Source organism: Ovis aries, chromosome 14 (assembly GCF_016772045.2).
Source record: "Ovis aries strain OAR_USU_Benz2616 breed Rambouillet chromosome 14, ARS-UI_Ramb_v3.0, whole genome shotgun sequence".
Lineage (NCBI taxonomy): Eukaryota > Metazoa > Chordata > Mammalia > Artiodactyla > Bovidae > Ovis > Ovis aries.
In genome coordinates this window covers 65,448,184-65,472,442 of record NC_056067.1, presented here as the reverse complement: position 1 = coordinate 65,472,442, position 24,259 = coordinate 65,448,184, and the positions used below count along the sequence as shown (strand labels likewise).

Genomic DNA, 24,259 nt, shown 5'->3' with positions numbered 1-24,259 from the left:
TCCTCCCTCTTTTCACAGGTTCCCATGGTAGCAGCAACGTTTGTGGTCGCTGGACAGGTAAGTGGAAGAAGCCGCAGTACCTTCCTAGATGTCATCCCACCCCTGGTCCTGACACAGATGCAGGAGACACAGTTGTCCTGGGGTTGTTGGGCCTTAGTTCCGGCCCTGGGTCACCTCAGGCACAGGACCCTCTTTAGACAGGCCAGTTCTGATCTCTGGTTCCCAGGCTACCAGTACTTCTGTCCCACTTGCCTACAAATTCAGGGATTCCCATGAACCCCCTCCTCAGTTTTGGTAGTTGTACTGAGGTAGTCTCCTGTGTCCAGTGGAGAAGGTGAGGTGGTGAGATGTTCCTGGGACGGGAGCCAGCCTGTCTGTGTGCCTGGAGGTGAGACCAAGTCCGGTGTGTCCAGGAAACTGCAGGACCCAGGGTGTGGGTGGATAAAGACAGAGCAGAGCCTTTCCTGGGGTGGCAGCCTGAGGAGCTGCATGATTTTCTGCTGTGCAGGGTGAGAGACAGTCGTCTGACGTGACACCACGACGTCTGCCTTTAGGTGAGAGTAGGGACACTGTGTCTGAGACGGGAAGTGAGAAGTAGGAGTGACGGGACTTCCTTGGTGGTCCAGGGGCCAAGACTCTGCGCTCCCAATGTAGGGGGCCCAGGGTTCGATCCCTGGTCAGGGAACTAGATCCCACATGCCACAAATAAGAGCTGGTGCAGCCAACAAAAAGTAGGAGTGATAAGCAGGAGGATTGTCCAGAATTTCGTATCCTCATGCTGAGTCTGAGATGTGGCAGGGGTGTCTCACGGGAGGTGTCAGGTGTACAACTAGACACACATCTGGAGATCAGGTGGGGGCAGGGTCCAGGTGTGAAGATACTCCTGAGCAGGTGGACCGCAGGTGGACCATGTCAGATTGAGGCCCTCAGGTCACGGTGTTGGTGCCATGAAGCCTGGGAGGGTGGGGAGGGTGTTTTGGTTACAGAGGCCGCTGTGAACTCATGTGTCCCCCTCCTGACAGGGCCATATGACTTTTGAAGATGTGGTAGTGTCCTCCCAGGAGGAGTGGGGGCTCCTCGGCGAGGCTCAGAGACTCCTATACTATGACGTCATGCTGGAAAACCTGTCCCTGATAGCCTCCCTGGGTAAGAACTGCATCCGGACACACTGCCTGTGCTGGACTCGGCCCTTCTCTCTGCATGGCTCACTCCTGCCTTCCTAGCTTAGGCCATGGACACTGCTTCCTTCCCTGGCTTCCTGGCATTTGAGCTGTGCCCCCCTCCTCATAGATGTTCAGTCTGTGTCACGTGCCCTGAAGCCTTTCACAGAAGGGTTTGTTCTTGGAGGCTTGTTCCTGCTTGTCCACTTCTCCTTTGCTTTGCCAATACTTGGTGCATTGACTGTTGTGCTGGGTGGAAGATCTGTGTTGCAGGTTCTAACCTATTTTTGTGCAGCACCTGCCTCAGTGATAACAGACAATTACGTGGTCAGCATTTGTGGTCAACACTAGGTTTTTTTTTTCAAGACTCTCCTCGAGGTTCTCCTAATAATAAATATTTTTCCTGAAGTCGTCATTGTTTGGGTCACTCTGGGCTGGTGTCTTTGACTGCCCAGTTTGATCTGGTAGGTTAATCAGGCCTTTGATCTGGTAGGTTCCACCCTCACCCATCCTGAGCTGAGGGGCAGAGGCAGCCCTGGGTGCCTGACGAAGTAAACATCTGTCTGGTCATAGGAAGAGGGTTGACAGGATCCAGGGCCTGGTGAGCAGGAGCTGTAGGAAGGCATGATGTCACTGATGAGTTCTAATCCTGCAGGGACAGGTCTTTCCTCCACGACTGTGTTAGTTTTTAGCTTATCCTGGCTGAACCTCACTTCTATCTTCCCCGTTTTGACACTTCCCGCTTTGGTCTATTTCTACTGCGAGTTCATACCCCTGTCCTTTTCTGCCCCAGTGTCACCTGCATCTCTCCTTTCCCTCTCTCCCTGCAATCTTCGCCAATAGAAGTCTGTTCTTTTTTGCTAGTTTTTTTGTTTGTTCACTTGTGGTTGCCACACTGGTGGCATGTGGGATCTTAGTTCCCCAACCAGAGATAGAATCCCCTCCCACCCCAGCACTGGATGGTGGATTTTTTACCACCGAATCATTGGGGAAGTCCCAGTAGTTGATTCTTTTTTAATTTTAATTGGAAGATATTACTTTACAATATTGTGATGCCTCCACCATACATCAACGTGAGTCGGCAATAGGCACGCATACGTCCCCTCCTTCTTGAACACCCCCTCCCACCTTCCTCCCCACGCCATCCCTCCAGGTTGTCGCAGAGCACCGGCTTTGGGTTCCCTGTGTCATACAGCAAACTTCCATTGGCTATCTGTTTTACATATGGTAATGTATAGGTTTCAATGCTATTCTCTCACGTCATCCCACTCTCTCCTTCTCCCACTGTTTGCAAATGTCTGCTGTTTATGTGTCTGTCTATTTTGCTACCATGCACTGTTTACAATAGCTAGCATGTGGGACAACCTAGATGTCCGTTGGCAGATGAATGGGTAAGGAAGTTGTGGTACATACAGACAACGGAGTACCACTTACCTATGAAAAGGAACATACTTGAATTAGTTCTAATGAGGTGGATGAACCTGGAGCCTGTTACACAGAGTGAAATAAGTCAGAAAGAGAAAAACAAATGTCATATTAATGTGTGTGTATATATATATATTTGAAATCTAGAAAGACAGTACCAGTAATCCATTCTTAATGTATCTTGGGAGGTACACATTCTTATATACTCCTCGAACACTGAGTAGTCAGGTGTGAATGCATTTTCCAGAAGTGGGGCACATTCTGCCTAGTACACTTGTCACCACCCCAAAATCCTGCTGAACACCTGCAGAAGAGTGGGTAGTTCCAGGCCTCTCCTCTTAGCACAGCACCATATCCCGGCATCCTGTCTTTTTCCCTATTCTCTGATCACAGAGGCCTAGTATTCACAGTAGCCCCTTCTGCCGCCTGTCTGCCTCCCTTGTTTGAATCATTTGCCATGGACTTACTCTCTGATATGTCATAAAGAAATCTGTAATGGGTTTCTGTCCGACAAAAGTCTCCACACACTTGATCAGTACTTTTTGTTTTTTTTTTTCAGGTTGTTGGCAGGGGGGAGAAGCTGAGGAAGCCATTTCTAAACAGTGTGTTTCTGTAGAGCAAGTGACACAAGACAGGAATCCACAGCCAGACCCTTCTATCTTGAAGACTCTCGCTTCCAGTATGTGTGCCCTGGTAGAGAAAGACGTTCTGTACCTGGCTGACCCTGTGTTCAGGTGCAGAGAGATTGAGAAGACTTTCCTTGGCAGCCTGGGCTTTCTCCAGTACCATTCTTCCCATGATGGAGAGCATCCATGCAGAAGCAGGCAAAGGAGAGAGGTCTCTCACTCTGGGCAAGGACATTACAAGTGCAGCGAATGTGGCAAAGCCTTCAGTAAGAAGTACAAATTCACGGAGCACTGGAGAGTTCACACTGGAGAAAAACCTTATTTGTGCAATGACTGCGGGAAGTTCTTTAGACAGAGCTCCAGTCTTATTCACCATCGGAAAGTTCACACAGGAGAAAGGCCTTATGAGTGCTGTAACTGTGGGAAAGTCTTTGTCCACAAATATAAACTTTTTGAACACCAGAGAACTCACACTGGAAAAAGACCCTATGAGTGTAATGAATGTGGGAAAGCCTTCATTCGCAAGGATTCACTTGTCCAGCATCAAAAAATCCACACTGGAGAGAATCCTCATAAGTGCAGTGCGTGTGGGAAGTGCTTCCTGTACAGAAATAACCTTCTTGCTCACCAAAGGATCCATACTGGAGAAAAGCCTTATGCGTGTAGCAAATGTGGTAAGTCTTTCATCTTCAAAATAAGGCTGCTTTATCACCAGCGAGTCCACACTGGAGAAAAACCTTTTATGTGCAGTGAATGTGGGAAAGCCTATGTCTACAAAGGAAGTCTTGTTGTGCATAAGAGAATTCATACTTTGGAGAAGGCTTATGGGTGTAACAAATGTGGGAAATTGTTTACAACCAGCTTCGCCCTCAACAGACATGAGAATATTTACATGGCACGAAGGCACTACCAGTGCACCGAATATGGGAAAGCTCTCAATGGCAAAGTTAAACTTGATGAGCCCCAGAGAACCCACACTGGAGAAAGACCCTATAAGTGTAACAAATGTGAGAAAGCCTTCATGCACAAGGCTACACTTGTTCATCACCAAAAAGTCCACACTGGAGTAAAACCTTTTAAATGCAGTGAATGTGGGAAGCCCTTCACTTACAAAACAAGTCTTGTTGTCCACCAGAGAATTCATACTAGATGAAAGCCTCATGAGCATAGTTCTTTGTAGGCAGCTCCAGGTTCATAAAAAACAGGAAAGTTCACACTTGGGAAGTGCCCTTCTGAACTTAGGCTTGCCTTCATTCGAGTTAACATTTGGTAGCACAGCTTCTGTGTCATAGAGTAGGTGGATGTGCAATTTTTGTGGAGTCACTCAACCTTTTCTAAAGTGGTTAAATCTTTTTACAGTCTCACTGGAAGCACTAAAATCCGAGTTTCTGTTCTTTCCATTCTTGGCAACACTTGGTGTTTTTGGGCTTTCTCATTTCTGTGATGTTATAGCCGTATCCAGTGATTTGAAGTAGCATTTTCCTAATGACATGATGCTGAGTCATTTTCCATGTGTTAATTTCCACCCATATATCATTGGAAATTGCTGTTCATATGATTTACCCTCTTAATTACTGACTTGATGTTTCTTCATGGATTATTGATTAAGGAAATATTTACCAGTATTCCTCCAGAGACTTGGTCATCACAGTTCAGTCACATTTCCAGAGAAAGAGTTCTGTTTTATTTTGTTTATTTATTTGGCCATGCTGCTGGACATGAGGGATCTTAGTTCCCCAACCAAGGATCAAACCTTTGCCGCTAGCAGTGGGAGCGCAGAGTGCTAGCCACTGTACCACCTGAGAATTCCCAAGATGCTTTAATTTTAGTGTAGTTTAATTTGTCCATTTATTCGTTTACTGATTATTCTTTTGGTGTTGTAAATAAGAAATATTTCCCAAATTTAAAGACAGAATTTTTCCTATATTTCCTTCTGTAACTTTAAATTTAGGTTTCTTAATGATATTAATAAGCCATCCTCAGTTGATTTGGAAAGTTATTTTTTTTTTAAATATGGATACCCAATTGCTGCAGTGATATTGATTTAAAATAGTATAGCTTATTTCTTGAATTGCTTTAGTATCTTCATGGAAGGTCAATCATGTCTATATATGTCTATTTCTAGACTTTCTCTTCAGTTGCATTTATCTACTTTATTTATGCCAATACTTTCATGTGTTGAATAATTTATTTTTAACAATAATATGTCTTGATCTCAAGGTTGTGTGCTCCTTGGACTTTCTTTATCCAAGTTATTATGGCCATTCTTGGTCCTTTGGCTTTCCATAGGAAGTTTGTTTGGCTGCTCAGCATATGGGATCTTAGTTCTCTGAGGAGGAATTGAACCTGTACCCTTGGCAGTGGAAGTGCAGAGTTCTAACCACTGCATCACCAGGGAATTCCCCCATATAACATTTAGAATCCACTTTTCAATTTGTGCATAACAAAAATTCCCGCTAGAATTTTGATTGGAATTGCATTTAATCTTCAGTATGGTGAAAGTGAAAGAGGAGAGTGAAAAAGTTGGCTTAAAGCTCAACATTCATAAAACTAAGATCGTGGCTTCTGGTCCCATCACTTCATGGCAAATAGATGGGGTAACAGTGGAAACCATGTCAGACTTTATTTTTAGAGACTCCAAAATCACTGCAGATGGTGATTACACCCATGAAATTAAAAGACACTTACTCCTTGGAAGGAAAGTTACGACCAACCTAGATAGAATATTGAAAAGCAGAGACATTACTTTGCCAACAAAGGTCCATCTAGTCAAGGCTATGGTTTTTCCAGTGGTCATGTATGGATGTGAGAGTTGGACTGTGAAGAAAGCTGAGCGCCAAAGAATTGATGCTTTTGAACTGTGGTGTTGGAGAAGACTCTTGCGAGTCCCTTGGACTGCAAGGATGTCCAATCAGTCCATTCTAAAGGAGATCAGTCCTGGGTGTTCTTTGGAAAGACTGATGCTAAAGCTGAAACTCCAATACTTTGGCCACCTCATGCGAAGAGTTGACTCATTGGAAAAGACTTTGATGCTGGGAGGATTGGGGGCAGGAGGAGAAGGGGACGACAGAGGATGAGATGGTTGGATGGCATCACTGACTTGATGGACATGAGTTTGGGTGAACTCTGGGAGTTGGTGATGGACAGGGAGGCCTGGTGTGCTGCGATTCTTAGGGTCGCAAGGAGTTGGTGACTGAACTGAACTGATGGTGGTGCAGTGGTAAAGAATCTGCCTGCCAGTGCAGGGGACCTAAGAGACTTGGGTTCCATCCCTGGGTTGGGAATATCCCCTGGAGTAGGAAATTGCAACCCTCTCCACTATTCTTGCCTGGGAAATCCCATGGACGGAGGAGCATTTTGTGCTACAGTACATGGGGTCACAAAGAGTCAAACATGACTGAGCAACTGAGCACACACACACATAGAAGAAAGACTGTGTCCCAATCTATAAACATAACATTTTATTCAGATCTTTAATTTTGTTAGCAGTGTTTTTTAGTTTTCCCTTTGTAGATCTTAAACATTTCCAGGTATTTTCTACATGTGATGATATTGAATGGAAAAATATTCAATTTGTGGATTGTTCATATCTATTACACTTAGATATCAAAGTAATGATAGAAGTGATCCTTCTTGTTTTTTTCCTTGTTTTTTTTTTTTTTTTTTTTTTTTCTCTCTCTCTCTCTTTTTATTTGGATGGCTTGTGAAATCTCAGTTCCCCAACCAGGGATTGAACCCAGCCCACAGCAGTGAAAGTGCTAACCACTAGGCCACCAGGGACCTCCCTAGTAGTGATCTTTCTTAATCTTGTAAATAAAGAACATCTACATAAAGCTATTAGAAAGACTACCTTTGAAACATTGTTAAAATATCCGCATTAGAATAAAAGGAGGACAGTGGGTTCTAGTGTCATCCTGGAGTTCCGGTTTCATTCAATAAGGCAAAATAGTGACTGCAGCAATAGGGAAGGATGAAATAAACCACCTCAAATATGCCCTCAGTTTCCATCTTCACTAGAAGTCCAAATATGGACACTCAGTTTAGTGCCTCAACCCATCATAAACGCCTAATTTTTTCATCGTCCATTTTCTGCCCTTCTTAACCTCCTTAGGCCCCATCACCATCCATTATACTATGCAACTTAATGTCATAGATGAGCTGCTTATTGTATTTTCTAACAAATACAGAGTAAGTTCCAGTAGGAAAATATGTGTTTACATGTTGTATACTAATGCATTCCATATTCCTAGATATATGTCTGAAACACCAACACATTTATGTCTTGAAATAGATAAGATGAAAACACATTTCATGTTCATTTGCAGAGCTGTGGCTATATTTGCTAACTCTCACCCTGCTTTTTCCTGTATGTTTCTAGAAACTTGTCCATTTCTTCTAGGTTGTTGAATTTATTGGCTTATGACTGTTCATAGTATTTTCTTAGGATTTTTTGTTTGTTTTTCTATAGTATCAGTTGTTACTTCTCCTCTTTGATTTCTTGTTTATCTGGGTTGTCTCCCTTTTCTTTTTGGTGAGCCTGACTAGAGATTTTTTTATTTTGTTTACCCTTTCAAAAAATTATCTCCTGGTCTTATGAATCTTGTCTTTGAAAAAAAACAAAATACCTGCTTTATTTATTTCTTTTACATTTATAATTTTATTCCTTCTGCTGACTTTGGGTTTTGCTCTTTTTCTGTTTTAGGCGGTTGGTTAGGTTGATCTTTTGAGATTTTGTTTGTTTCTGGAGGAAGGCCCACCTCACTATGAGCTTCCCTCTTAGAACTGCTTTTGCTGCATCCAATAGACTTTTATAAGGCTGTGTTTTCATTGTCATTTTTCTTGAGACATTTTCTGATTCCCTGCCTGATTTTATCATTGACCCGCAGGTTTTTTAGTAGCATTTTGCTTAGTCTCCATGTAATTGGGTTTTTGTTTTTCCTCATTTTTATTTCTGTGATTGATTTTCTGAGTTTATATTACCATGCTCTGAAAAGATGCTTTAACTTTCTGTCCTCTCAAATTTATCAAGGCTTGTTTTGTGAGGTTATGTGTAGTCTATACTAGAGAATGTTCCATGCACACCTGAAAGGAATGTATATTCTGGTTCTTAAAAAAAAAAAAAAAAATCCCAGGAAACGAAAGTCCAGGGCTGGACTGCTTCACAGAGGAGTTTTACTAAAGAAGTTTATATAAAGAAGAGCTAATATGACTTCTCAAACTGTTCCAAAAAACTAAAGAGGATGAAACACACTTAAATTTATTCTACAGTGTCATTCATTATTGCCCTGATACCAAAACCAGTCAAAGACACTATAAAAAAGAAAATTAAAAGTAGGGACAGGGGATGAATTCTGATCCTGAGTGGTGTTTGAGGTTGAAACCGTAGTGCATGGTTTGACTGCATGACTTGTGGTTTTGTTCTGTCTTTGAAAAACAACTCAGTTTCTTGTTAGAAACAGGCTATGGCCAGATTTAGTCTGATTCTGCAGTTATACATCTCAGGCAGTTTTCCTGGCCTTCGCTTATATTCTTATGGAAGAGAAACCTAATATCACTGACATGATTCACATGATTGATATCTTAGGTTTTGATCAAACATATTCTGCCTAAGGTTGGGTTTTGCAGAAGCAGAACCTGACACAGAGTTCAACGACATATAATTTATCTAGAGGAAATTAATATGAGAAGTTTAATGACTGAGTACAAGCAAAGGAAAAGAGCTAGCAAATCAGGTACAGCCTGATTTGAAATCTCTTATCTGAAATCTACCTTTTGGAGATCAGGAATGTGAATGGTAAGTACCACGTTTATTCCACCTTAAGAAAAAAGAGCATCTTTTTGTAGCTTCAGACAATCCTTTAATATTTCCCAGATATCCTGCTGTTTATTTTTTCTAAAACATTAGATTTACCTGTAACTGCAAGAATCCAGGTATGTGACATTTTACTTGGCATTATTTCTGTACATTAATTTTTTTCTCTTGGGGAGTCTGGATTGCATAGCTCTGATCATTCTTTAAAAATCAGCCCATCAAAGAATAAAACATCTCACTTGTTTTGCCAAAAGAAAAGTCAGGGCTTCCCTGGAGGCTCTGGAGTGGTAAAAATCCACCTGCCAAAAAATAAAAAAGAATCCGCCTGCCAGTGAAGGAGACATGGGTTTGATCCCTAACCTGGGAATATTCCACATGCCCATGGAGCAACTAAGCCCGTACACCACAACTGTTGGGCCTATGCTCCCCAAGAGAAGCCACTGCAATGAGAAGCCTGCACACCTCAACTAGAGAGTAGCCCCTACTCATCAAAACTAGAGAAAAGCCCACACAGCAGTGAAGACCCAGCACAGCCAAAAAAAAAGTAAATAAATAAAGTCATTTTAAAAAATCAGAGTATCAGAGTCCTACATTCAAATGCCTACAGCCTGTCTCACTTGGGTGTTTGATAGATTCTAAGATAAAATATGTTCAAAAGCAAATTTTAAATATTTCCTTCTAACCGCCTCCATCTATACCACCACCACCCTTCCCATCTCAATGACTGATAAATCTATCCTTCCGGCTTAGATAGAAACCTTAAGTCATCTTTTTTATTGTAGTGTTAGGCTGACTAGGAGATGGAGAAGTCATGTTTTGATCTGATGACATGAAGCTGTGTAAGCACAGCCATGTCCAGATCTTCAGTAATAAAGACACTATATAATGAAAACATGTGGCATCTTAGAGTGAATTTTCATTGAATAAGGACGAATGTACAGAATGAAGTGATGGTGCATAATCTTGCTATCAGATGGAAACTGGTGAGCAATCACCTTTCACAATCTTCTCAGAAATAATTTCAAATCCTCTGGCAGATAGCATTGCCATTACACCAGCCTGAAATAAAAAAACATTATGTTTATCTGAGTTCAGGAGGCCACTTTGGACACATTTCTACCACTACAGGAAATGTCTTGCAGAAAATGCAATTTGGTAAATTTCCTTTTCAAATAGATCTCAGGTGTCATCACCACTAAAAGAAATAAACTTGCCTTGTAATGTGCAGTGAGAAATGCTATATTGATATAACAGATGGGCTGGATAGGAATACAATTGGTGAGTATAGAGGCAGGGAAAATGTGTTTTTTGAGGGAAAGGGAGACAGCATCTTGGCCACATGATTCAAGGCTGCCTGATATCTCTGCCTTCCTGTCTATGAAGTCTTTTCCCCGTGGTCCATCACTGGTGTTGGAGTTCACAGAATGACCTTCAGGCTTCTGTCTCCTTGTGTTGAAGAGCAGCAAGATAATGCTTATCAGGTCCAATCTTTGAATGGATGCACTTTTTCTCTCTCTCTCTCTTTTCTGCAGCACCACACGTGGGATCTTAGTTCCCTGATCAGGGATACACCCGAGCCCTTTGCACTGGGAGCACAGTGGCTCAGTATTTTGGACCACCAGGGAAATCCCTGAATTTGCTTCCACTCTGCGTATCATGGTCCAGCGTATCCCTCTGAGATTTTAGCCTTATGGCACATGAAATAACACGTTTAAGAATTTTCCTTAGCTGCGGAAGATACTACACGGAGACGGGGTGGTGGCCATTTAAGAAGACACCAAGAGCCGCTTCTTCCAGCCCCCCACCCTTCTCCTCCCCGCCCCCCGCCCCCCGGAGCCCGAGGATGTCATTTTCCAGAGCCCTTTACGCGGGTACTTAGAATCCTCGGCAGAAATTCCCAGAACCGCGCCCTTCGAAGTACCCGGACGGGTGGCGGTAGCCGTGTTACCCAGGAGGCTCCGCGGCAAGAGGCGGTTGCTCTGGACCAATGATTGTGCAGGACCGGGATCCCGCGTTGCACGAGACTTCCGGTGGCGTCCTCGCTGGGGTCTCGTTGGCTCCGCCTGAGGCGTGCTTAGCTTCGCGGGCACGTCGGAGCCTGTCAGCCTACGCGAGGCTGGAGCAGAGCGAGTGGGGAAGAGCCTTCCTCCCCGCGCTGCCCCGAAGTCGAGTCGAGGGTGGGCGTGGTGGGGGTGGTGCGGCCGTCGGAACCCTCCGTGGTTCCCCACCTTGCGTGGCCTGGGGGCCCTGCGCAGGGCACCATGGCGGCCCTGGCGGCACAGACCTACCCGGCACCGGTGAGTGGGTGGCCCCTCAGGCCCTTTGAACCCCCCGCCACGTCGTCCCAGTGCCTCCATAGAGGGGAAAGTGTTGCCCAGGGTCTCTGCTTCCCCTAACTCTGGGGACTGTGGAGGCTGGTCAGTCAGTCCAGGCCGGGGTTGATATGGACGGGTTCCCAGTGCAGTTGATCTGTCCAGGGGTGTCCCAAGCATATGAACCGCTAGATGAAAATGCTGGAGGTGAGGCTGAGCGGCATTAAGTTGTGACTCGCATAGCCTGTTGGAAACCGTGGAGAAAGGTCTGGAGTGGCGGACTGAAGAAAGGGTCCACTTGTGAGGTTGGTGGGCACCATGGAGGATTTGGAGGCAAGGAGGGAAGGAAGCTGATCCAGATTTTAATAGGTGTCCTCTACGTGTCGACTGGAGTCGCCAGTGAAGGAGAGGGCTCCCTGTAACCCCCACACATACGTGGAGCCCTCTGTGCCATCCTCCATATGTGTATTGCAGGTGTGCAGAACGAACTTTAGAGCCCGTATCCTGGGTTCAGCTCCAGGGTCTGTCCCTGCCCACTAATGGGGAGTGTTGCTAGGTCCTGACTGCGCAGTTTCCTTTGCTGTGAAATGGGGTTAATCCCAGTATATTCTTCCTGGGTTCTGGTGAGAGACGAGTAGGGCAGGGTGTGAAAAGCACTGACGGCAGCACAGTGCACTCAGAGACGCCCAGGAAGTGCTAGCTGTGGCTCTTTCGTCACTCTGATTTCTAGGGTCGAAGGAGGTCTTCTCCCCTAGGCTTGTCCTAACGGCAGTGCTGAAGAGATGGGGTCTCAGACCTTCTCTGTCCCTGGACACCTGAATGGAGCGCTTTGAGGAAAGCGCTCAAGCAGCAGGATGGAGACTTCAGTGTGTGTTGTGTCCGTGCCCTTCCCAGGGCTGTGACCTTGAGCAGGTCTCATCACTGCCCTTGTCTCCCATACCTTGGGGTTAATGAGGGTATTAACATTTCCTTCTCCTGGCTTACGGTGATCAGAGAGGGTGTTCCCCAGGATCCAGCCAGGTAGCATCGCTCCAGACACTTCAGGAGCAGAGCCCCTGTCCTGAGATGATCTTAGGGACACCCCCCCCACCCGGGGAATCAGGTCTTGGGGTTCCCCTGGTCTCAGGCCTGTGTCCAGGTGAGGCCTGCAGGAAGGAGAGCCTGGGGACAGATGCACAGTGTGTGCAGCAGTTTCAGAATCAGGATGCTCAGTCATGTCAGACCTCGTTCACTCCTGTGTCCCCATGGACTGCAGGCCGCCAGACACCTCTGTCCATGGCATTCTCCAGGCAAGAATACTGGGATGGGGTGCCATTTCCCACCCCAGGGGATCTTCTCGACCCAGGGTTTGAACTCGCATCTTGCATCTCCTGCATTGGCAGGCAGGTTCTTTACCACTAGCACCACCTCGCTGCTCCTCTGCCAGGAGGACCCTGGGGTGTGCTGAGAGCCAGGAAGGTCACTGGATTCATCTTGGCAGTTGCCATCTGTTTATGCAAAACTAGATTACCATTTTCAGCAGCAAATTCATCCTTCTATTAAAGACATTTCCTTTTATGTGAAAAGTGAGTTGATTAAAGATAGGGTGATGGTGCCTTGTGGGAGCCTTTGAATGTCAACACACAGCAGGCCCCAGAATTCTCTCCAGCGTGTGACACTGTTTGCTCTTGTCACAGCCCCAGTCACCACCAGGAATTGTCTTGTGTATTTGCTTTTTGTTTTTGTGGCCCCCTCATCAGAGAGGGCTTTTCACATTTGCTCCCAATCTATGTGCATCCTTGATCCCTGATAGCTCAGTTGGTAAAGAATCCACCTGCGATGCAGGAGATCCCGGTTCGATTCCTGGGTTGGGAAGATCCCCTAGAGAAGGGATAGGCTACCCACTCCAGTATTCTTGGGCTTCCCTTGTGACTCAGCTGGTAAAGAATCTGCCCGCAATGCAGGAGACCTGGGTTCGATCTCTGGGTTGGGAAGATCCCCTGGAGAAGGGAAAGGCTACCCACTCCAGTATTCTGGCCTGGAGAATTCCATGGACTGTATAGTCCAAGGGGTTGCAAAGTGTTGGACATGACTGAGCGACTTTCACTTTCACTTTCTCTAATCTTCCCAGTTTTCTTTTTCTTTTTATTAATTTTATTTATTTATTTATTTTTGACTGTTCTAGGTCTTTGTTGCTGCACAGGCTCTTTCTGCTTGCGGTGAGCCAGGGCTACTCCTTTTTGTGGTGTGCGGGCTTCTTATTGCAAATGCTGCTTTTGTTGCAGAGTCCGGGCTCCAGGCACTGGGACTTCTGTAGTTTAAGCACATGAGCTCAGTAGTTGCAGCTCCTGGGCTCTAGAGCACAGAATGAGTGTGACGCCTGGGCTTAGTTGTTCTGAGGCATGTGGGATCCTCTTAGACCAGGGATCAAACGGGTGTCTCCCGCATTAACAGGCGGATTTTTTACCACTGAACCATGAGGGAAGCCACCCCTCTGCCCCCCACTCTGTTTTCTCATCACCAGAATCCTTAGAGCCAGCTGATGTTGTCTTGCTCATTCATTCAGTTGCTTATTGAGGATCCGTGAATCCCTGTTTGCTGCTTTATCCCTGGGCCTAGAACAGGGCCGGCCCTATATGTAACGGGCTCACTAGCTGCTTGTGAGCTAATGGGCGCTCATGACACTTGGAATCAGTTCAGACCCCAGCACGGGCCCCTGTAGCTGTCCCTCTGATTCCCTCTGTGTGGACTGTGTATCCCCTTCCCCTCCCACCCTTCCCCAGCTCACTGCCCTCCAGCTGCACCATCCTCCACTTGCCAGACTCTTACCGACTTCCCAGCCTTTGCCCTTGCAGTCCTCCCCACTTAGGATGGTCTCCAGTTCATCCCTGGGCATTGTTCAGATCTTTGCTCAAATACCACCTCTTCTTTGAAGCAGTTCCTGATAAGTACCGCCTGCACCCATTTGCTTGGGATCTGGCTTTTTTGTGCAGAGCTGTGTGCTGGTTGAGATTTTCCAGGGCCTTAGAGGGGCAAAGAGGAGAAATAATCGTAAAAAGCAATGGTCATAGCGGGCTTTTATGGGGCCCTTGGTTTGCTCTGAGGGACCTTTGTTACCTTTCGTCTCCTTCAATCCCCACCTCTTCAAAATTAGGTTCTGTTATTTTACAGAATGCTTTATAGAAGAGAAACTTGAGGCTCAGAAATGTTGTTACCTGCACCAGGTTACACAGTTCTCAAGTTAGTTGAAACTCACACCTTGTCCCTCCACCACCAGAACCTGTGTTCCCAACTACAGCAGGCTGGAAAGGTCTGAGGCAGACACCTGAAATAAACAGGCTCTGATCCCATCCAACCACCCCAAAGCACATGATGCTACTCTGTTTGACTTGCCAGGCACCAGTGACCCTCAAGGATGTGGTTGTGACCTTCACCCGACAGGAGTGGAAATTACTGGACCCGACTCAGAGAACCCTGTACCAGGAGGTGGTGCTGGAGACCTCCGGGCTCCTGGCCTCACTGGGTAAGTTTCTCCTCACCTCCGTGGTGGCAGGGGTGGGAGTTCTGCAGCCTCCTTCTGGGTTCCATCCTCTCAAGGCCTGGATGGTGGAGCCACCCGCCCCCCTCGTCCCCCAGCCCATCTTCCTCGCCATGTTCTGGGCTCGCTTCCTCCCACTTGCTCTCCCTTTGTCTCCAACATGGATGGTTGAGCAAGAAGCCTGGTCCTCCTGGTGGGAGGAAGTGGGGCTCCTGGGAGCAGGGTGTCCTGAGGACCTGTCCCCAGGACCTGGGAGAATCCGCAGGCAGATGCGCACCCTGGCTCTGGGTCTCACCCTGGCTTCTCTCTGTGAGTCTGCTTGGGTCACTGTCTTTTCACAACAGCTTTGGGTAGGAATGGCCACCTCAGTCCTTCTCTCTGAGACCCTCAGACTTCTTATCTCTACATTTTCCAGCATGTCTATGTCATGCCCTTTCTGTGAAGGTGTTTTTGTGATAGGAAGTGACCTCTTGCCCCAGCACTCAGCAGGGGCTCAGCCTGAGGCCCCTGTAAAAGATTCCCCTGATAGGGATCTGACTGACCCAACCTGGCTGGGTCAGGTGACCCCAGGCCTGATCCCAGAGACCTGATTTGAACGGGCCTGTGGTGAGAATCTGGCATCACCTGGTGAGACACATGGACTTAGATTAATCAGAGAACATCTGTGGGGAAAGTGGGTGTCTTTTCCAGGGGTCCCGTGGCTGCATGTGAGCAGGTTTTGGATTCTGTAGGATGGAGGCTGTTGTGTAGACATTGCCCAAGGCTGGTGTTTGTGCCTTGGTTTCAGGACCCAGGGCAGCATTTTTTTTCGTGCATGGGAGCACTATAATTCTGAAATCTTCTTGTCCTAAAAATCACACTCTATAGAGAGAGTCTTCATAGTCTTTACAAAACACCTTTGTTCTGTATGTCCACAAACAGGGTATCCCATTTCCAAACCAGAACTGACCTGCCTGTTGCATCCTGGACGAGAGCTACGGATGGTGAAGAGAGCTCTTTCCCCAAGCACTTCCTCAGGTGGATTGCCAAGATCCAGGCAGTGGTGGTCACTGCAGACTGGGAGGGACTGTTGCCTCTGAAATTCTGGGGAAGCTTCTTATTGAGACCTCTCTGGGGACACAAGTTACACCCAAGTTGAAAAGGCCAGAACCAGCTTCGAACAATCATTAGATCCCTTGTGCAGCCATACCCAGGTCCTGTTCATTATATGTGAACAATCATTAGATCCCTCACCCAGCCGTGCCTAGTTCCTATCCCTCATATACCCCGCATCATTCCTGACTACATCACCTTCCTGAACTTCACCCCGGTCCACCTCTCTCACCATCTCTCGTCTGCATGATACTGCACGCCCGTGATCTCTGCACTTCTGCTGTGTCTCCTACACCAGCTCTCCCAGCCACTCACTTCACCTCAAACCCTCACCACTCTCCACCTGCTGAAGCCTCAGCCTGTGAGAAAATTCATGTTGGAAAGAAAGACTGCTTGCTTCTCTTTCCCTTCACTCAGTCCTTTCAGACTCATCTGCATCTGATTGCCACTTGAAGCCTTTCTTCTCACCTCCCTCTGTCCCTCCCATGACAGATTCCTGCATTAGAAACATCTCCCACCTTCCTGGGCGTTCCTATCATCTCTTATTCCCGGAACCCGCACCCCCAATCCCTGAGCTCTAGAATGGCCTCTGATCAGTGTGACTATCTGTACAACCAGCTTCTCAGAGGCTGTTTGTAGAAGAAAGGTCTACACTAGACTTCCATTCATCCCCCTTATTCTTTTTGTTTTTTTTTTTTTTTTCAAAACTGAAGTGTAATTTACACATTTCAGTGTTCATGACTCTTAAGGGCTTAGCTTGATGAATTTTGACACATGAATAAATCCAAATAACTACCATCAGGTCAAGATCCTGACCTTAGGAGGCTCCTGCAAGCCTTCTTAGTCCATACAACTTCTTACAAACATAACCACCAGTAGAAGGAATTTTTACTATTCACAAGTGGGTAAAACAGAACTTCCTAGTGTGTTTTCTGCTTATCTCCTATTGATCATCAGGATGTTTCTGAGATTCATTCAGTTCAATTCAGTCACTTAGTCATGTCTTGACTCTTTGGAACCCCATGGACTGCAGCATGCCAGGCCTCCCTGTCCATCACCAATGCCCAGAGTTTACTCAAACTCATGTCCATCGAGTTGATGATAGCATCCAACCATCTCATCCTCTGTCATCCCCTTCTCCTCCCGCCTTCAATCTTTCCCAGCATCAGGGTCTTTTCAAATCAGTCAATTCCTCACATCAGGTGGCCAAAGTATTAGAGTTTCAGCTTCAGCATCAGTTCTTCCAATGAATATTCAGGACTGATTTCCTTTAGGATGGACTGGTTAGATCTCCTTGCAGTCCAAGGGACTCTCAAGAGTCTTCTCCAATACCACAATTCAAAAGCATCAATTTTTGGTGCTAAGCTTTCTTTATAGTCCAACTCTCACATACATACATGATCACTGGAAAACCATAGCCTTGACTAGATGGACCTTTGTTGGCAAAGTAATGTCTCTGCTTTTTAATATGCTGTCTAGGTTGGTCATAACTTCTTCCAAGGAGCAAGCATCTTTTAGTTTCATGGCTGCAGTCACTGTCTGCGGTGGTTTTGGAGCCCCAGAAATAAAGTCTGACACTGTTTCCACTGTTTCCCCATCTATTTCCCATGAAGTGATGGGACCAGGTGCCATGATTGTAGTTTTCTGAATGTTGAGCTTTAAGTCAACTTTTTCACTCTCCTCTTTCACTTTTATCGAGAGGATAATTCTCTTTAATTCTTTTTCACTTTCTGCCATAAGGGTAGTGTCATTTGCGTATCTGAGGTTATTGATATTTCTCCCAGCAATCTTGATTCCATCTTGTGCTTCTTCCAGTCCGGCGTTTCTCATGATGTACTCTGCATATAAGTGAAATAAGCAGGGTGACAATATGTTAGGTCCACCTACTCCTTTCCCAGTTTGGAACCAGTCTGTTGTTCTATGTCCAGTTCTAACTGTTGCTTCCTGACCTACATACAGATTTCTCAAGAGGCCAGTCAGATGGCCTGGTATTCCCATCTCTCTCAGAATTTTCCAGAGTTTGTTGTGATCCACACAGTCAAAGGCTTTGGCATAGTCAATAAAGCAGAAATAGATGTTTTTTTGGAACTCTCTTGATTTTTTGATGATCCAGCAGATGTTGGCAATTTGATCTCTGGTTCCTCTGCCTTTTCTAAAACCAGCTTGAACATCTGGAATTTCACAGTTCACGTACTGTTGAAGCCTGGCTTGGAGAATTTTGAGCATTACTTCACTAGCGTGTGAAATGAGTACAATTGTGTAGTCATTTGAGCATTCTTTGGCATTGCCTTTCTTTGGGACTGGAATGAAAACTGACCTTTTCCAGTCCTGTGGCCACTGCTGAGTTTTCCAAATGTGCTGGCATATTGAGTGCAGCACTTTCACAGCATCATCTTTTAGGATTTGAAATAGCTCAACTGGAATTTCATCACCCCCACTAGCTTTGTTTGTAGTGATGCTTCCTAAGGCCCACTTGACTTCGGGTTTCAGGATGTCTGGCTCTAGGTGAGTGATCATACCATCGCGATTATCTGGGTCATGAAGGTCTTTTTGTATAGTTCTTCTGTGTATTCTTGCCACCTCTTCTTAATATCTTATGCTTCTGTTAGGTCCATAACATTTCTGTCCTTTATTGTGCCTATCTTCCCAGGTGGCTCAGACGGTAAAAGCGTCTGCCTGCAATGTGGGAGACCTGGGTTCAATCCCTGGGTTGGGAAAATCCCCTGGAGAAGGAAATGGCAACCCACTCCAGTATTATCGCCTGGAGAATCCCATGGACAGAGGAGCCTGATGGGTTATAGTCCACGGTGTTGCAAAGAGTTGGACACAACTGAGCGACTTTACTTTTTCTTTCTTTGCATGAAATGTTCCCTCAGTATCTCTAATTTTCTTGAAGAGATCGCTAATCTTTCCCATTCTATTGTTTTCATCTATTTCTTTGCACTGATCTCTGAGGAAGGCTTTCTTATCTCTCCTTGCTGTTCTTTGGAACTCTGCATTCAAATGGGTATATTTTTCCTTTTCTCCTTTGCCTTTAGCTTCTCTTCTTGTCACAGCTATTTGTAAGCCCTCCTCAGACAGCCATTTTGCTTTTTTGCATTTCTTTTTCTTGGGGATGATCTTGATCCCTGTCTCCTGTACAATGTCACAAACCTCCGTCCGTAGTTCATCAGGGACTCTGTCTATCAGATCTAATCCCTTGAATCTATTTGTCACTTCCACTGTATAATCGTAAGGGATTTGATTTAGGTTAAATCATATTCATTCATGTGGTTGCACTTGCTTGGAGTGTGATGCTTTCATACTGTATAATATCTCATTGTAGCAATATGTTGCAGTTTATGTTATTCATCCTCCTGTTGGTGAACATCAGTAGTTGTCGTTCAGTCGCTCAGTCGTGTCTGACCCTTTGAAACCCCATGGACTGCAGCACACCAGGCTCCTCTGTCCTTCAGTGTCTCCCGGAATTTGTTCAGATTCATGTCCATTGAAGCGGTGGTGCTGTCTAACCATCTCATCCTCTGCCGCCTCATTCTCCCATTGCCTTCAATCTTTCCCAATAGCAGGGTCTTTTTCAATGAGTTGGCTCTTCGCATCAGGTGACCAAAGCATTTTTTTGGACATTAGAAACATAACCACTGTGAGCAGTTATGTTGGGCATATACCCAGAATTGGATTGACTCAGACAAGGGATAGGTGTATATTTAACTTGAAGAAAAAGCACCCAACAGTTTCCAGTGTGGCTGACCTTCTGGCACTCCTGGCAGCCACATGTGAGTCCCACTGTTCCCCACTCTGTCAGTGCTTGCTGTTCTCTCATCACTCTGTGGCACTTCAGATGAGGTTCTCAGGACCACATACCTCCAGCCAAACCACAGCTGGGTATCAGGGGTCCACATTTCCGTCTTCCTTTTCCTGCTTGCTTGGTGATTTTGTTTCTTCTGTGTTGGCATTACTAATAGGCCTCATTTGTATATTGGAATCCCTTCAGGTGACAAAGCAGAAACCAAGACCACAGAGACTACTGCTTCTCAGCAAGCCTTGTTCAAGGGACGCTTACTTCAGAGGTCACTGACTCAGGAAGGCTGCAGTGTTTCTCCATTGGGGCAAGCTCGGGAACCGGAAGGAGCGTCAGAAAAGCAGGGAGGGCATTTGAAGACGGCAACAGTCCTCCGCAAGGAAACCCTCCCTGGAAACAGGATCCCTGAATGTGGTTTTCTGGGGAGAGGCAACAGTCTGGGCTCAAAAGATTTACAAGATCAAGTCTCCTCAGGAGATGCCCCTCACTCACGTGAGTCACATGGATCAAGAGCAGACCCACTGTTTCACGGAGGGAAGAATTCCTACAAATGCAAGGAATGTGGGAAAGGGTTTGTCAAGAATCGCTTTCTTCTTCGACATCAGCAGATTCACACTAGAGTAAAACTCTATAAATGCAGAAAATGTAGCAAGACGTTTCTCAAGAAAGCAGACCTCACTCTACACTACAGCATTCACACTAGGGAGAAACTCTACGAGTGCAGTGAGTGTGGGAGAGCCTTCAGCCGCAAGTCTCACCTCACGGAGCACCAGCGGATTCACACTGGAGAGAAGCCTTTCGTGTGCGCTGAGTGTGGCAAAGCCTTCAGCCGCAGGTCACACCTCACGGGGCACCAGCGGAGTCACACTGGAGAGAAGCCGTATGTGTGCAGTGAGTGTGGAAAGGCCTTCGCCCACCACTCTGACTTCATTCGGCATAATAGAACCCACACTGGGGAAAAACCCTTTGAGTGCAAAGAGTGTGGGAAAGCCTTTAGTGACAGCTTTTCTGTAACTCGCCACATGAGATGTCACTCTAGGGAGAAGCCCTATGAGTGCAGTGAGTGTGGAAAAACCTACAGCTACAGCTCAACCCTCACCACCCATCAAAAGATTCATAGTGGAGTGAAATCCTACACATGTCTGAGATGTGGCAAAGCCTTTTACAAGAAGGCTGGGCTCAATCAGCATCAGAGAACTCATATCGGGAAGACTTCTTTAAAGTAACTATTGTGGTGAATAGTTTGGCCAGAGGAAAAGTGTTCTTTGGCATCTGAGACTATGTACCCAAGTAATACCTTATGTCCCCTCATGTACTCAGTTTTGCTGTGATTGTGTGTTACCTTTAGCTGTAGCTGAGCCCTTTCACTGAGGAGATCATGTCCCAAGACATGATGTGGTTCTCAGCAGAAGGAGTTTCTTTCTACACCTCAAAGTTCCTTGTTACATGGCCCATGAAGAGACCTGGAACTCAGTTTGTCCCAACACAGGAGTACGTGCATCCCCATGGATGAAGGACCGCTTTCCCTAATGGCCTGTGTCACCCCATCTAATTTTCTGTGTATAGAGGGGTCCACTGTGCTCTTGCTGGTTTGATGGGCAGGAGTCGTGAGAACCCCATCTTTCATCCCTGTTGCTCCATGCAGTGTCCTGGGTTATGGAGATACATGGGTGACTGTGACAGGAGTCTTGTGACTCATGTCTAGAATGGGAAACCGACATAACACACAGGTGAGGTACGCCAGTGTTGTTGCTGTGATAGTAACATGCCTGCAATCCCCATTCAGCATAATGAAGAACAAGGTCAAAACGTTGGCGTGGAAGCCAGATGTGATCAGGAGGAGTGGTCCAGTGGCTGCGAGCTTGGACTCTGGGGACAGTTGGGATGCAACGTTCCTGAGCTGTGCCTATCACCATCTGGATGACCTTAGCCATGTCACTTCCCCACAAGTCTGTCTGCATGTCTGTGAAAGTAGAAAGATGGCTGTTAAACTAATGCATGGGAAAAGGAACAGAAGGTATACAGGACTGTGAGGGACAGAAGAGCCCCAGCCATGTTTGAAGATGGAGAAGAGCACTCCTTGCAAAGGGAACAGCATGTGCCAAGATCCTGAGGCAGGCCAGAGCTGGGACTGTCAGAGGAAACAGCTGAAGACCAGCGGGTCCAGAGGAAGCAGGTGGTGGGCAGTGAGATGGAGGGGCAGGGCATCATGAGACACGTGGGTTGTATTGCAACTGCTCTGGGAGCTGAGGAAGGGACTCACAGGACAGCGGGATGATGTCATTTGTCTCTAAGCCTCCCTTTGGCTGCTGTGTGGAGCACAGACTGAGGAGGATAAAGAACTGATGTTGGAGAGAGGGAGGAGGCCACTACAGTCCAGGAGGATGTTGACAGTGGACTGGCCCAGGATGGTGGCTTAAGAGATGACCTGGGACATGTTAGGAGGCAGAGTTGATGGGACATGTGCGTATTTTGGATGTTGGGATGAGTCTCCGGGAATGACTTTGCCCCTTCAGTCCTGACAGAGCCCTCTGCATCCGTAGGAAACGTGACCCATGGCTTGACAGTGTGTCCAGTTTCTTAGTCACAAGTGTCACAGTTCCCAGTTTCACAAGTGTGGTGAGTGAGGCTGAAGGTCCTTTTCTGGGATACACACAAGTCAGAAAGACTTCTTGTAGATCATCCTGGTAGTTTGGGCAGTTGAATTTTCCATGAGCTTATTTCTCTGACCCAGGAAGGGTCCCGGCCCTGCCCAGATTATATGACTTCAGGCAGGAGGGTGAGGAGAGCAGTGATGAGATCTCCGTCACTTGGGCCACCATTCTCAGCTGTGCTACTCAGCGGTGCCCATAACTCAGACCAACTCAGGGAACTTCTGGGTTCTTGGTTTTCTCCCTTGTAAACTTGGAGTTGGATTAACCATTGGAACCTTCATTATTTATGAAACAAGCGTGTTGACCAGCATGCCTCACCGGGTTGTTGCGCAGGTTAAAGGATAGTGTTGTAAAGAGCCTATCATATGGCTGGGTGTGTGGATGTGCTTAAAAGTTGGCTGTTGTTACTCACAAGTTACTGCTCCATGCCATTCTCTTCTTTCCTCACCAGGAGCTGTGCTGCTGGTAATTTCCTGATGGCTTCTCAGCAGATTTTATTTCTTAAGAAGCTTAATCATGGGCTCTAGTGACATTCAGCATAAGGTCTTGGTTCTCCATCAGCCAAATTTCTATTTCTCTGAATAGAAATTCAAAACCTCCCTTTAAAAATCTCTTGTGAAGGGAATTTTGAGCTGTCCAAAAGTACTGACTGCTAATTTAACTTATCCCATATTTATTTAATGTTACAGTTAATATATATAATTTGAGTTTAAATATGCACTCTTATTTTTTGGATTTTTTTGCATCACTTGTTCTTTTTCTCCCCTCCCCTTTAAATTTTCTATTAATTACTTATAGGTTTTCTTTATTCTAGTTTGGAAAGCATATTCTCTAATTGTGTTTGTTATTGTTTAAGATTTATAAGCACTTATTAAAAACAGTAGAGCACAGAATTATAAGTACTTTTTCTTCTTCGCTACTATGTAAGACACTTACCAGTATATCTGTATCTCAGTCTATGTGTTGAGACCTTGTGTGTTAATTCCATCATTCTAACTCCACAAGGAAACATCATTCATGTTTAATACAAATTATGAGCACTTGTATCCATCTACGCAGGCATTTACCCTCTTGGACCCTCACTGTTTCTATCATTGCAGGTCTTCCATCTGAGATCGGTTTCCAAATCCTTAAATATAAACTTTAGGATTTCATTTCGTGTGTGTTAATTTTCTATTAAATTTCCCATATGGAGTTCAAAACAGTCATACTCTTCTTTTTTTGGCTACGTCCTGTGGCACATGGGAGCTTAGTTCCCTGACAGCATTCAAACCTGTGCTCCCTGCATTGGGAGCAAGGACTCAAGCACTGGAGCACCAGGGAAGTGCCTACTCGTACTTTTTCTTAAAAGGCAACTTTGCTGTGTATATAGAAATCTGTATTGGCAGCCTGTCTCTTCAGCAGGTCTTTCAGTAGTTCCTGCCACTGTATTCCAGAACCATAATAATACTGAGGATGAGTGCCAACTTATTTTGTTTATTGCCTTGTTGTCTTAGTTTAGGTTAAGAACAGAGGAATGGGGTTTGAGGTTTTCAACTGAAAAGTAGTAAATAGTGCTGAATATGTAGGAGGGATAATGAAATCCATTATCCCAGTGACTGAACTGATGGATTGTACTAGATACTGCGTACATGGTCTCCTATCCAATTGTTTCTTTATCAACACACAGCTTCTCTTCCATGGACCATGTCAGTGAGTTTCAGACAATGGCATATGGGCAGAAGCGATTGTGAAATTGTGTCTTCACAGCATCGTCTCATTTTTGCTTCTCTGCTGGGATGTCCCTGTGGGTGTGTGATTGCTGTTCTCACGTGCCCCAGGATTTAGTGCTGTCTTGGGAGCTGCAGGTTCAGGCTATCCAT

The 24,259-nt window shown here is 45.8% G+C and overlaps 2 protein-coding genes across 2 annotated transcripts; one reads left to right on the top strand and one right to left on the bottom strand.

Moving 5' to 3' along the window:
- The first annotated feature begins 24 nt into the window (after window positions 1-24).
- LOC121816451 (zinc finger protein 550-like) lies at window positions 25-23,599 on the top strand. Its single transcript, XM_060397862.1, has 5 exons — window positions 25-57; window positions 1,023-1,146; window positions 3,320-3,885; window positions 14,711-14,837; window positions 19,936-23,599. The coding sequence occupies exons 1-5, from the start codon at window positions 25-27 to the stop codon at window positions 20,967-20,969; spliced, it is 1,884 nt and encodes a 627-aa protein (XP_060253845.1). The 3' UTR covers window positions 20,970-23,599.
- Window positions 9,920-19,967, bottom strand: LOC132657796 (uncharacterized). Its single transcript, XM_060399188.1, has 3 exons — window positions 15,802-19,967; window positions 14,144-14,337; window positions 9,920-10,082 (listed from the first exon to the last, which is right to left on the bottom strand). Exon 1 carries the CDS (start codon window positions 18,459-18,461, stop codon window positions 17,346-17,348), a length of 1,116 nt encoding a protein of 371 aa, XP_060255171.1. The 5' UTR covers window positions 18,462-19,967; the 3' UTR covers window positions 9,920-10,082; window positions 14,144-14,337; window positions 15,802-17,345.
- Window positions 23,600-24,259: the final 660 nt, after the last annotated feature.